We start from the raw sequence: 13,453 nt of genomic DNA, 5'->3' as shown, positions 1-13,453 counted from the left end.
GTTTAGCAGTGAACACTAATTGCAATATTCACTGCCAATGAGTGTGTACTCCTGTTGAACAATACAATCATCTGAATAGGGTTGCATTGTAGGCCTGCAGAGAGCACGATGGGTGGATCAATGTACCACTGCAGATATTGGGCACAATACACCGGGGGTATGTCGCTGGTTTCAGCAGTGGTTTATGGAACATTCTCACATCTGTAGACCAGGTGCTGGATGTGAATTGTTCAAGCAGCGATGGCCAACCAAATACTGTCCAGGGTAAAAATATTGCCCAGGGAAGAAATCGGGGCACATGTTACACCTACTGTGTAACAAAGGACTATTTGTGAACCTTTTGGTTGCAGCAGGACTGAGATCACATGTGCCTCTGTCCAGGCAGACACCAACACAAAATACCACCAAGCACAGCTACTCTCGTGTTGTGAAAGAGTTGACTGGAGGGTGGAATGGCACTCTGTTTTCTTCAAGGATGGCAGCAGGTTCTGTCTGTATGTGAGTGATGGACGTAAATGTGGACAGTGTATACCTGGTGAGCTGTCTATTCTGGAGAGCATGTGCCAATGAGACACATGCCCCAAACCAGCCTCATGGTTTAGGAAGTGTATTATGTGTTCATGTTAAATATTTTTCCTGACAAAAGACATAGTGCAAAAATTTGAAAATTCCACCACTACTACATCTAGTCTACATCACTACTCTGCACTTCATACTGAAGTGCCTGGCAAAGAGTTCATCAAACCACTTTCACACTTTTTCTCTACCCTTCCACTTTCTAATAGTTCCCAGTAAAAATGAATACTTAAATCTCTCCATTCAAGCTATGATTTCTCGTATTTTATTACAGTGATCATTTTGATCTATGTAAGTGGGCATCAACAAAACATTTTTGCATGCAGAGGAGAAAATTGGAGATTGAAATTCCATAAAAAATCTCACCACACCAAAAAAGCCTTTGTTTTAATGAGAGTCACCCCAACTTACATATCATATCTGTAACTCTTTCCGTATTTCACAATAGTACAAAATGAGCTGCCCTACTTCGAACTTTTTCCAAGTCCTCCGTCAATCCTGCGCGGTAAAGATCCCATACTGCACAGCAACACTCCAGCAAAGGACAAACAATCATAGCGTAGGCAGCCTCTTCAGTGGTTTTGTTGCACCTTTAAAGTGTTTCTACCAATAAAACACAGTCTTTGATTTGCCTTCCCCACAAAATTAGCTATGTGATTGTTCCAATTTAAGACATATGTAAATGTTACCCCTAGGTACTCAGTTGAATTGACACCTTTGGATTTGTGTGATTTTTTGTGCAACCAAAATTCCTTTTAGAACTCAAGTGGATGATCTCATACTTTTCATTATTTAGAGTCAACTGCCACTTTTCGCACCTGGCAGATATCTTGTCTAAATAATTTTGCAGTTGGTTTTTACCTTTTGTTGACTTAGATGGTAAATGACAGAATCATCAGCAAACAATCTAAGAAGGCTGTTCAATGTGTCTCCTAAAACATCTGAATAGTTTAGGAACAGAAGAGGGCATAAACAATTCGCTGGGGGTTGCCAGCTATCACCTTGGTTTTACTCATTGACTTTCTGTCAAATACTATGAACTGTGACTTTTCTGACAGGAAATCGTGAATCCAGTCACATAACTGAGATGATACTCCATAGGAATACTGAAGGTAACTTCTGCAACTCTGTCAACATGCCTTCATTGTCGTTAATATTAACATTTATTTGGGTCATTCGTATCTAATTGCAAACTGCTGATATAAGAGTGCCCTGAGAAAAATGAGCAGCTACAAGCAGCATCCTTCATCACATAAAACAACTAAAACTCCTGGAAGCAACTGCTGGCAAGTAAAGATTATCAGACATCACCTTAGTTTTATTTTCTGTTGCTGAAGGGTACCTGCATTAGGGATACCTGGCAAATCAAGGTGCTGCTCTTCATGATAGAGTGTGATATGAAGATTAGTGGCTAACATGCTGTCAGCAATGAGATTATCACAGATGAAGCAGAAGCTTGGCATAAGGAATTCTGGGGAAGGAAATCACCTGTGCTCTTCTGAAGAAACCACCCCAACATTTGCCTTAAATGATGCAGGGAAATCATGGAAAACCTAAATTGCCAGAAACAGACTTGAATCTTCATCCTCCCAAATGCAAGTTCAGTGTACTAACTACTGCGTCACCTCCCTTGTTGTTAAAGTGTGTACAAACTCTTAAGTTTTTAACTAGAAGAAACATCACTTGTAAAATAAGTTCACTGACCATAGCCATTAATAAAGTATTCTTAGGGGTACAATGACACAATAACACTTAGTTTATCAGAAAACATGGGCATTATCTTTTTCTCCATTATCAACCCACAATTTATTGTGGCACTGAGTAGGGTAGTTGCCACTATGCAATCTGTCGTGTTACAGAATTTCAATGCTTCCACATTTCATTGAAGAATGATGTAAAAAGGACACTTACACGTATAACAATATCACCTGACAAACTGCAAGCCTTGTGGTTTTCAGTCTGCATTCACTACACCTTCAACGAAGAGACATTCTTCGTTTCCAAGCATTCATGCAGGACAGTAAGCATAGATCCCACATAAGCATCAACTTTGACCGTATAGTTTTCACACCCAGTCAGAGGAACAAAAACTGCTTGTTCAATAACAATGTCGATATGATTAGTGCTCGCTGCTTTTGCTCATGGCCATACAACAATCAGCCTTCTCTGAACTCTTGTGCCAGTGACTATGCATTTGTCACATCCACAACACCACTACAACTGCAAGTTTTATTGCAGATGTTCACGGCGCTGGATACATACCGTACACCACATAAGCAGAAAAACAGATAATAGATAATATGAAAGTTCTGGCAGAATGTAAATAATTTAGGAGTAGGTCACACAACTCACCTGATAGCAGAAGCGCTGAGTCATTGACAGGCTCGCTCAAACCTACACATCCCCTGTCCCGTGCTAGTCCACGAGCCCAAAGGCAATCTCAGTACTGTGTGTCAATCCCGCACAACGTAGGGGTAGAATTTTGCCATGTTAAGTATTGGAAAGTCCTCCAGCAGTGAAAGGGACACTTTCCAGACTTGTGTGGACTCAAATAGATTCTATTTTTAAGATGACCACTGTAACTAAGCGTAATTAGAAAGTACAAGAATTTGCAACACCTACCTCACTTCTCTTGTGGCAGTATAACACCATATTGTGAGCACCAGGTGTCACTGAATACAACACATGTGAGTAGAAATAGAAGATGAATACTGTATGAATGAAACTGGTTACACTGTGAAAGGTTCTGCAGTTGTGACAGGTTCCATGTTAACCGAGGAAAAACTATGACCACAATACACTGGGTTCTCTTGTCCACTTTTATTACCAATACGAGTGACTTCATTGAGGAGCCCTCAGGGTTTTGCACAGATCAGTGCAACTCTGATCACCGAATTTTGATACACTAAAGCCATTGAAATTAAAACCAATGTACTGTAGGCCACAGGCTAAGCTACAGATCTGTCTTTCACCATAACTTAAATTCCAAAAAATAATATATACCCACATAAAATATTGTTTGTATTCTATTCTCTTCCTGCTTGTGTATGTATAACATCAATACCACATCATTGGGTCACAGGACGAAGCTGACATACAGAACCAGTAGGTTCAGTTGATCCAAATTCTTACTTTCCTCAATCAAAAGGACAAATAGAAAGATATGTGTTAACATAATAAACTAGATGTCATTTGAAAGTGTGTATTATCACAGAATATTGATCCTTGTGGGCTACCTAAACTAAAGTGTTTGATTACCTTTATCCAGTCAGTCACTCACAATAACCCACCAGGCTATTGTTAAGACACTTAGAAGCTTGGCACTCTCTTAACTTTGCAAACTTCACAGGCTGCCAAAGACACTTGGAAAGACACCCATTATAGCGACTGCATACTTTTCTTGGTATGGTATCCACAAAAGACTGGCAAAAGTAGCTAGAATGTCAACCACCACATACTTTCTTGGCATGGCATCCACAAAAGGTTGACAAAAGGACCTGGAAAGTCGATCATCAGACTTCATAAGTTCTTGGCATGCTACCCACCACACCAAATGAATTGCCTGATAGTCTACATCTATATTCTGGAAACCACTGTGAAGTGCTTGGCAGAGGGTGTGTCCCATTGTACCAGTTATTGGGGTTCTGCTGTTCCATTCACATATGGTGCGAGGAAAGAATGACTGACCAAATGGCTCTGAGTGTGCTATAATTATTCTGATCTTTACTCATGAACCCCATGTGAGCAATACATAAGGGGTTGCAGTATATTCCTAGAGTCATCATTTAAAGCCGGTTCTTGAAATTTTATTGGTAGACTTTCTTGGAATAGTTTAAATCTATCTTTGATAGTCTGCCAGTTAAGTTTCTTCTGCATCTCTATGATTCTCTCCAACGGGTCAAACAAGCCTGTGACTATTCATGCTGCCCCTCTCTGTATATGTCCAATATCACCTGTTAGTCCCATCTGATATGCGTCCCACACAGTTGAGCAATATTCTAGGGTGGGTCACATGAGTGATTTGTAAGCAATCCCCTTTGTAGACCAACTGCACTTCCCCAGTAGTCTACCAATAAACAGAAGTCTACTACCTGCTTTACCCATGACTGAACCAATGTGATCACTGCATTTCATATTCCTACAATGTGTTACATCCAGGTATTTGTATGAGTTGGCATATTCCGATTGCGACTCAGTGGTATTACAGTCGTAGGATACTATCTTTTTTTGTCTTGTGAAGTGCACAATTTCATATTTACAAACATTTAAAGCAAGCTGCCAATTTTTGTACCACTTTGAAATCCTATCACGATCTGACTGAATATTTATGCAGCTTCTTTCAGACAGTGCTTCATTACAGATAACTGCATCATCTGCAAAAAGTCTGAAGTTACTACGAATACTGTCTGCAAGGTCATAAAATACACAAAATGAACAGCAAGTGTCCTAACACAGCTCTCTGGGACACAGCAGAAGTTACTTCTAATTCTGTCAATGACTTTCCATCCAAGATAACATGCTATATCCTCCCTATCCAAAATCCTCAGTCCAGTCACAAATTCCACTTCATACACCATACAATTGCACTTTTGAAAAGCTTAGGTGAGGTACTCAGTCAAACGCTTTTCAGAAATCAAGAAATACTGCATCTACATGACTGCCTTGATCCGAAACTTTCAGTGTGTCATGTGAGAAGAGTGAGAGTCGAGTTTCATATGATAGATATTTTCAGAATCCATGCTAATTGTCATGGAGGAGGTCATTCTGTTCATGTCTGAATTCAGAATATGTTCTAGGAGTCTACAACAAGTTGATGTCAAGAATATTGGACAGTAATTTAATGGATAACTTCTGCTACCCTTCTTGTAGACGACTGTGACCTGTGACTACTGGGCACGGTTTTTTGTTCCAGGAATCTATGATAATCAGAAGAGGGGCTCACTTAGCCATAAATTCAGTGTAGATGCTGACAAGTATTCCACTGGGCCCTGGAGCTTTGTTCAATTTTACGGATTTAAGCTGTCTCTCGACACCAGTGACATTGATGCTTATTTCACTCATCTTTTCAGTGGTACAATGATTAAATGGGAGCAATTATCCCCAGTTTTCCTTTGCAAAGGAACATTTGAAAACAGATGAGAAGTTCAGCTTTTGCTACGCTTTCCTCAATTTCAGTTCCCGTCTCATTTGCTAGGGACTTGACACTAACTTTGGTGCCACTAAAAGCCGTTACACATGACCAGAATTTCTTCGGGTTTTGTGAAAGATCACTTGCACTATTCTGCTATGGTAGTCATGGAAGTCTTCACACAATGCTCTCTTAACAGACATGTTTCATTCAGCATTTTTCTCTCTATAGTCGTATGCTTTGTTTCACACCCTTTATGCAGTGGTCTCTGTTTCTTTAGAAGTTTCTTTACAGTAAAAATATATCATGGAGGGTCCCTCCCATAATAAACTATTCTGCTGGGTATGTATCTATCCAGTGCAGGTCAACTAGACTTTTAAACCTGAGTCATAGTTCCTTTACATGCTCCTAACCTATGATGAAAATTTCAAGTTTCTCTTTCAGATATGATGCTATTGATTTTTTGTCTCATTTACTGAACATATATATTTTTCTGCTTGATTTAGTTGTCCTTTATACTTTGGTTATCTTTACTGTGACAACCATGTCACTGATACCAGTATTGATGTAGGTATCCTCAAAGAGGTCAGGTCTCTTAGTTGCCATTACATACAATAAATTTCCCTCATGAGTGGGGTTATAAACTACCTGTTCTACATATTTTCAGAGAAGGCATTTAGTAATGTTTCACAGGATGTCTTATCCTTGCCAACACTAACAAAACTGTAATTTTCCCCAATTTACTGTTGGATGACTAAAGTTCTCAACTCTATGGGACAAGCCCAGAAAGTCGCAGCCTAGCTTGTCACAGAATCTTCGAAGTCTATGGTTCAGTCCCTCCACTCGACTCGAAGCCAAGGAGCCATAATCAACTTTTGGGACAGTGCTACTGTTCTACTCAACACTGTCTGACAGTTACTAGAATGTACCAACTATGACCTCTCAGCCAGGATAATGGGCATAATTTGTTCCAAAATGCAACACACTCTGCAGTTGGCTGCATCCCGTTCCCTCAATGGCTGTCCGAATAGCCTCTTCAACGTACTGAATGAGGCTCCTAGACATACACACTTGAGTCCAACTGGTGTCCTTTCCTAGCCCTTGCTGCCATTTCCCTCAGGAGGAAAATCATTCACCATACATCTGATATGCTGATGATTAATAGAGCCCTACCCTTGCATTTGCCTTCTCGACACTGGACAAAACAGGTTTCTCCAAAAAAGGTGAAGTGTGCCCACTGGCTCAGTTTCAGTTAACACTGGGTCAGTTTCAACAAAAGATAGCACTTCAAACTACTGTAGTATGTAAAATATTTTGTAAACATAATTTTTGTCATCTTATTATGTCTGGCATTTGCAAAAGCCATCACTGTGTTGGGTCCATGCAAAAAAAAAGTAGATAAATAAAATTTATTTTGTATATATCTTGGCTCAGTCTAGATCCCTGAAGGTTCTCCTCCTTGATAGGCTCTACAGGAGATGAAGAATGAATAAATGCAGTGTAGCCTTACTTTTTTTTATGATCACCTAAGGCATAGTGGATAGACACACAGCACAGAGGTTTACTAGAAATGCAAACTCATTCGCAAGACAAATACATATTTGCAAACAACTATTCTGTAGTGGAATGGAATGAACAACACATCAAAGTTTCATACTGTTCCACCTACAAGTGGTGCAAGGAAAGAATGGTTTCTGGCAATGAACCCATGCATCTTAACAGTATTTCATTTCACTGTGAGTTACAACAAGGATTTTGCAAAAGATCTGAGTTCTGTAAACAAACTGCAGTTTCCCAGCATCCTAACAACAAAATGATGGTTGCCTAAAGTAAAGGTGTAAGCCAGAGTTACTCTTGCAGATGGCACTTTCATTCTTTACATAGCAACATACTCTCCACAGAGTAATTTCCATGCTCCAACGCAATGTTGTTCTTAATACACAATTACTGCCTGGCGTTATACTTTGATGCAGGAATATCAAAAGAGAAAGAGGTACTTCTTTTGAGAAGCAAATTTTAGGCTCACCTTGCGAGGAGGCACTAGTGGATATAGAACTGCGTTCTGAGCTTCAGATGGATTTTTCTCTATTTGTAGAGAAATTTGCTGTCGCTCTTTGTGTCAGACAGATGACCATAGTAATAAGCCATAAATATTAGTTCACTAAACAGTTGGTCATTCAATATGTAGTGCTTTCAATAAGCTTTCGTTTGGGATCAATTTTTCTTCATTTGTTGGATTTCAATAGTACAGCTTTTGGGTTTACATGTAAATCGGCAATGTCATGTCACTTAACAAAAATTTTAGATCAATATTAGGAATAAAAAACCTGTTTCGTTACAGTGTTTCTTCCCGGAGTACAAACTTCACAAATTTCTACTGTACAACTTTCATGTCGTATAGTCAATCTAAGTTCAGGGTTTTACACGTGCTCAGTTTACTTAAACAATGGCAATAAAGCAAGTGAGAAACAACAGAAAATAAACACCAATGTTCCTGGTACTGATATGCAAACACTCTTTAGATTTTGGCATTTAGACCTACACAAGAAATTTCTTCGTTGCGCTATGACAACAACGACACATCTATAGTTGTACTTTCTCACTGCTGCTACAAAACACCTACCGGTATTCTAAATTCAATATGTTCATTGGCAAACCACAGCAAATAACGCTTCAGCATTACTACTTGCAGATATAAACACTACACATCCGCTGATTCAAACATAAACACTCGCTCAATTGACGCCAAAGGTTTTCATTAATGACCACAACCCACGGACATACATTTATGCCTGCGCCACAAGCCGTGACCACTTGACCAGTAGTATCTCGCAAGAGACTGGCTGTGCGTTCCTGTAGATCAGTGATCTCTATACTATATCACTGCTGTAGATCGATTCACACAGAACTTTTTTAGTGTTCTGTGCCGAAGCTACGGTCCCAGCCAGAGCCCAGCACGGGCACAGGCCGTCAGTGAAACTGAGCGGAAGCAGACACAGGGTTATTTGGTTATTTGGTAACCGTGATAGCGTTACGGAGATGTTTAATAAACTCAAGTGGCAGACTCTGCAAGAGAGGCGCTCTGCATCGCGGTGTAGCTTGCTCGCCAGGTTTCGAGAGGGTGCGTTTCTGGATGAGGTATCGAATATATTGCTTCCCCCTACTTATACCTTCCGAGGAGATCACGAATGTAAAATTAGAGAGATTAGAGCGCGCACGGAGGCTTTCAGACAGTCGTTCTTCCCGCGAACCATACGCGACTGGAACAGGAAAGGGAGGTAATGACAGTGGCACGTAAAGTGCCCTCCGCCACACACCGTTGGGTGGCTTGCGGAGTATCAATGTAGATGTAGATGTAGAACATGATGTGTAGGGACCAGTTCACGCACTACGTTTACATTCGACACATCTTCCGGAAGGCGAAAACCGAATTTCGGAAATCGTTTTTCGCTGTTGTTTTTGCATGTTAGCCAAGTTAAATATGGCGTCACGAAAACAGCTGATCCAATTTCTGATTCAGTCAACACAATCGTTATTTCTCTTCACTTAAATATACAGGCAGATAGCTTCATACTCAGACTAACATTTCTGCTTCTCCTTCTCTGCACAATAACTCCATAGTAACCGAATATTCTCAAAACAAGACTTAACTTGACAATCCAAGCACGTTTCAAAAACCTGTTGCGTTTACGTGGGAGCGAAAACTAGATATCTGTACAGCGTGAGGCAGTCCAGGCCAATCACTGCAGTAATGCATCACATCAATACAAGGTGGTTCTTGCAGGCCCAGACACTGTTTGACACGAACAGGCCACGGATTTGTTGTCTCAAAAGCAAGGGTGGTGATACAGTAAATCTGTGTCAGCTGCACCTGAGTTGCCCAGTCACCTATAATGAGGGGGTACATCACATACGAATTTCATGCTGATCAAATCTGGATTTAAGGCAAACACAAGAGAAACATACTAGCTCACTGTCTACGCCAATCTGGTTTATATAGAGAATTTTTCAGAGAATAGAACTAGACTATGATTTCTGCACTTAATATTTAGATAGTGAAGTGTTCTTCATAGGTGCCATTGTTACATTCCATCCTGGCTTTTCCATTATTTGGTTCATGTATGTTAGTGATTTAGAAAGTGTTTAAGGATCTTGTATTAGTGAATTTTGTCAGTGATTTAGGTGATCAGTTAGGGTTTAGGGGTATCCCATAATATGAAGGTAAAGATTAAGGGAAACTGTCATGTTCTGGAAAAAAACAGATCATACTATAAAATCAACGGTAACAAGAAGCCAACAGTCAGAGGAGTGCTGGGGAATCCAGTTCAGAACAAGCAGTAGATACAAGCCAGGGAGAGGGCGACGATCCTCTGACAGATCTATTAAAGCAGATGAAACTCTCAATGTCAACAGTAACAAATTTAGCCACCCAGCAGGCGGATATATCGACTACAGTAATAAATTTAGCTACCGAATAGTCGAATACAGTATTTGACTACTGTAACAAGTTTATTCACTGAGCAGGTAAATATGTTGGCCACAGTAAACAATATAGGTAGGGAGCAATCCAACATTTCGGGCTCAGTGGTGAATTTATCAACTAATGTGGATAATTTTGTCACTAAACAAATAGAGTTGTCCACCAAAGTGAAGAATTTGTCGGGGAAGCTGGATAAACTGCCCACTAAGGGAAGGCTTTCCAAGGTATTAGATGAAGTTACTACTCTGTCCAACGAACAAACAGAAATGAAAGAGGAGATAACGATTCTATAAGAAGCTCAAGAGCAGTTTCCAATGGAGATGACCAGGATGAAACAGAAATTAGAAACCGCACAGGAAAGAGAACAGGCGATGGAGACAGAAGTGCAGAATCTTTCCATAATGGTACAGGAGGTAGCTTCAGGATGCAAAGTGCTTAAGGAACAAAAGGTCCAAGCACAAAATCAGCAATTCACCAAACAGTTAGACGATTGGGTGTCAGATAAGGAGCTACGTGTTTTGCTGTGTGTTGCTAAAGGTGTTAAAGAAGTCATGAAGAACAGAGTAGATGAAGGCTTACCACCACCTAGTAAAATGAATCAAGGAAGTCCAAGATCAAACAGTGATAGAACTTGATAAATGGAAAAAGGAATTCACACAAAATGCAGAAGCATATACTCAAGATTTAGAGGAAATGTGAGGAGCAATTAGAGAAGGTAGGAATGAGAACAACATAGACTGGAGGCCATGAGCCCCGAGTCATGAGTCTTTATGTGACTATGCAAGTGCAGAGCAACACTCTTGTAGGAGCCCAAATGAACATACTTATGGAATTGTGTCACCATCTGTTGATTATGCAAAATCAATTATGGAGGCAATTTCAAACATTTTTTCGAGATAAAAGATCACTCTACCCAAGTGTATTTACATGGAGACTTAAGAGTGTGTTATCATGAGCATGGTCAGAAAGACAATGGATTGATTATGTAGCAGGATATATCCATGGAGACGGTAGTTCATGGGTAACAGACATGATAGATAGGTGCTGAACACATGAAGAATTTGAGAAGGCGCGCCATTCAAGAGATACTGAAAATGAAGGTTTTCAACCCCAAATCATTCTCAAATAGAAATGGAAATCTAAGAAGATATTTTGAGAAATACTTAAACAAAGCAAGATGTTGGGATAAACTGATGATCACCAAAGTATTCTAAGGATCCTGAAGGCCAAGCTACAGATGGAATTAAGGGAGAAATTAGCTCATATGTCTGAGGAAAATTTAGAACATTTTTGTCAGCTTTGAATTCACTCGATTTGTTGCAAGAAGACTAGAGACGGAGGGTTAACTAAATAAATGTTACACACAGGAGAATATGCGAGTCTATTATAATGACAGTAATGGTAAAAACAATGGTCTGGAGATATATAACGGTAAAGGACAGTGATAACAGCTATCTTAATGAACAGAACAACTGCTGTCGTCCCTAGAATGACAACAACAGTTTCAGACCAAACAGGGACAGTCAGGGACAATACAATAGGAGATATAATCTAGTATATAACGTTAACAACAATCAGACACAGGGTAACCAAAATTTACCAGAGCCAAGACCAGAACATAACCAAAAATGAAGAGAACAAACACTCATAATAGCAGAGGTGATGGATGATACGATCCAAACAGACATATAAATTTAAGCCGAATACTATTGGGGTGTGCCCAAGCGGTTTGGTCAATGAAGAGGTTATGAGGGGGCAAACAACAACATGTAAATTGTTTTAGGTGCAACAGTTGTATACGTATAAAGAAAGAATTAACTGAGGACGTGAATCCATGTGAGGACGTTTCTCATACAGTACCAGTCTCAGCTGTATGGACAGAAATCTTAGATACCCATATTAAGGTAATACTCAATACTGGAGCTTAAGAAAACGCAATATCGAATAATTTGTTTAAGAGAGTGTCCCAGAAGACAGAGCTGCCAACATTTCCAGTACACAACTGAAGAATCATTGGAGTCATGGGTACCCGATTGCAAACCGTCCACATACAGATGACATTATAAATGAAGTGGGAGCAGCAGGGATTTTGTGCCTATTCCTGGTGATTCACAAAATACTTGAAGACTATATCATCAGATTGAATACAGTGAGGGAGAAGGACTTGAAAATAAACTCCTCAAAAGATAAATTCAGTTTTTACGATAATGGAAAATTAGCCCAAGTTGATCGTACCAAGTAGGAAAGAGGGTCTTCAGTTAGCGCTGTATGTCTGGTGTGAATGCAGTCATTGTGATACCGCTCCTCCCCCCCCCCCCCCCCTGTCTGCGGCGAACGAAAATGCAGCCATAATTTTCAAATAGATATAATTTAGATTGGTTTGAACACAGTCTATATAATGCCATTCCTCCCCCCCAGTGACGTCGTTCCATGAACCATTGTCATCAGCATGTTTCTGCACATTCGTCAAAGTTAGGCAGAGAAGTAGATGATGTGCACTTAACCCATGCCATAACAAATGGCGACAGACTGCCACACCTGATAGTGTACTATGTGTTACACTGTTCCATTGTTCCACCAGAACCGAGGAGGATGAAGATATGTCCTGCAATGCCATTCATATGAAATGTCGATCTTCTCAGGGGGTGGTCTGGGTAGTGCGACCTGACCTATCTCGTTTTTCTCTATGATCTTCCTGGAACCATTCTGCACAAGGACATTGCACTGCTGAAACACTTCATCCCACACGAACAGAAATTTTCATAATGGATGCATCACATTCTCTCATGCCAATAATGTGCTCTCTTTCAGACTCACTGATGGTTCATGCATATGTCTACGAGGGATCCTGCATGTCTGCTCAAGTCTCACTGATCCGTTACCTTCGGTTCATAGCGACAACGAGAGCTGCAGACACATTTTACCAGTTGTTGGTGTTGTACTGCAATGTCTATGTTGACCTTGAACCCATAGGTCGACATGATTCAAACGCTGATCATTTTTTCAAAACACTTTAGTGTACAAGTTCTCCAAATATGAACGTCCTGTCTCTAGTCGTTCAAGGTGTTCTGTTTTTTCTGAACATAAATGTAGTAGATTCTTGTAGCTTCTTCCTTCTGCAAGGAATCTTTAAGTCACTGTCAGTTGGTCATGTGGAGAAATTGCTCTCCTCTTTCCTCCTGGACTCTATCAACCATTCAGCTTGCTCTAAAAAAGTGTGGAAAGTGCACTGAAAATATTCAGTAAACAGCAATGCTGAAACAGGAGTG

The 13,453-nt window shown here is 40.1% G+C and overlaps 1 protein-coding gene across 2 annotated transcripts in view; it reads right to left on the bottom strand.

Annotated features, from left to right (window-relative positions):
- The window catches only part of LOC124606560 (tRNA (guanine(10)-N2)-methyltransferase homolog), a 196,526-nt gene extending 187,919 nt beyond the window's left edge, over positions 1 to 8,607 (bottom strand). The window contains exons 1-2 of one of the 2 annotated variants that reach the window (XM_047138554.1): positions 8,328 to 8,607; positions 2,929 to 3,152 (exon numbers count right to left, since the gene is read on the bottom strand). In XM_047138554.1, the coding sequence (XP_046994510.1) occupies positions 2,929 to 2,952 (24 nt within the window). In that variant the 5' untranslated portion in view covers positions 2,953 to 3,152; positions 8,328 to 8,607. The remainder of the gene's footprint in view (positions 1 to 2,928; positions 3,153 to 8,327) is intronic. The other variant, XM_047138547.1, reaches the window with a different exon arrangement.
- Between the last annotated feature and the right edge of the window lie 4,846 nt (positions 8,608 to 13,453).

Source organism: Schistocerca americana, chromosome 1 (assembly GCF_021461395.2).
Source record: "Schistocerca americana isolate TAMUIC-IGC-003095 chromosome 1, iqSchAmer2.1, whole genome shotgun sequence".
NCBI classification, from domain to species: domain Eukaryota; kingdom Metazoa; phylum Arthropoda; class Insecta; order Orthoptera; family Acrididae; genus Schistocerca; species Schistocerca americana.
The sequence above is the reverse complement of the archived record's forward strand: the minus strand, read 5'-3'. Positions and strand labels throughout refer to the sequence as shown.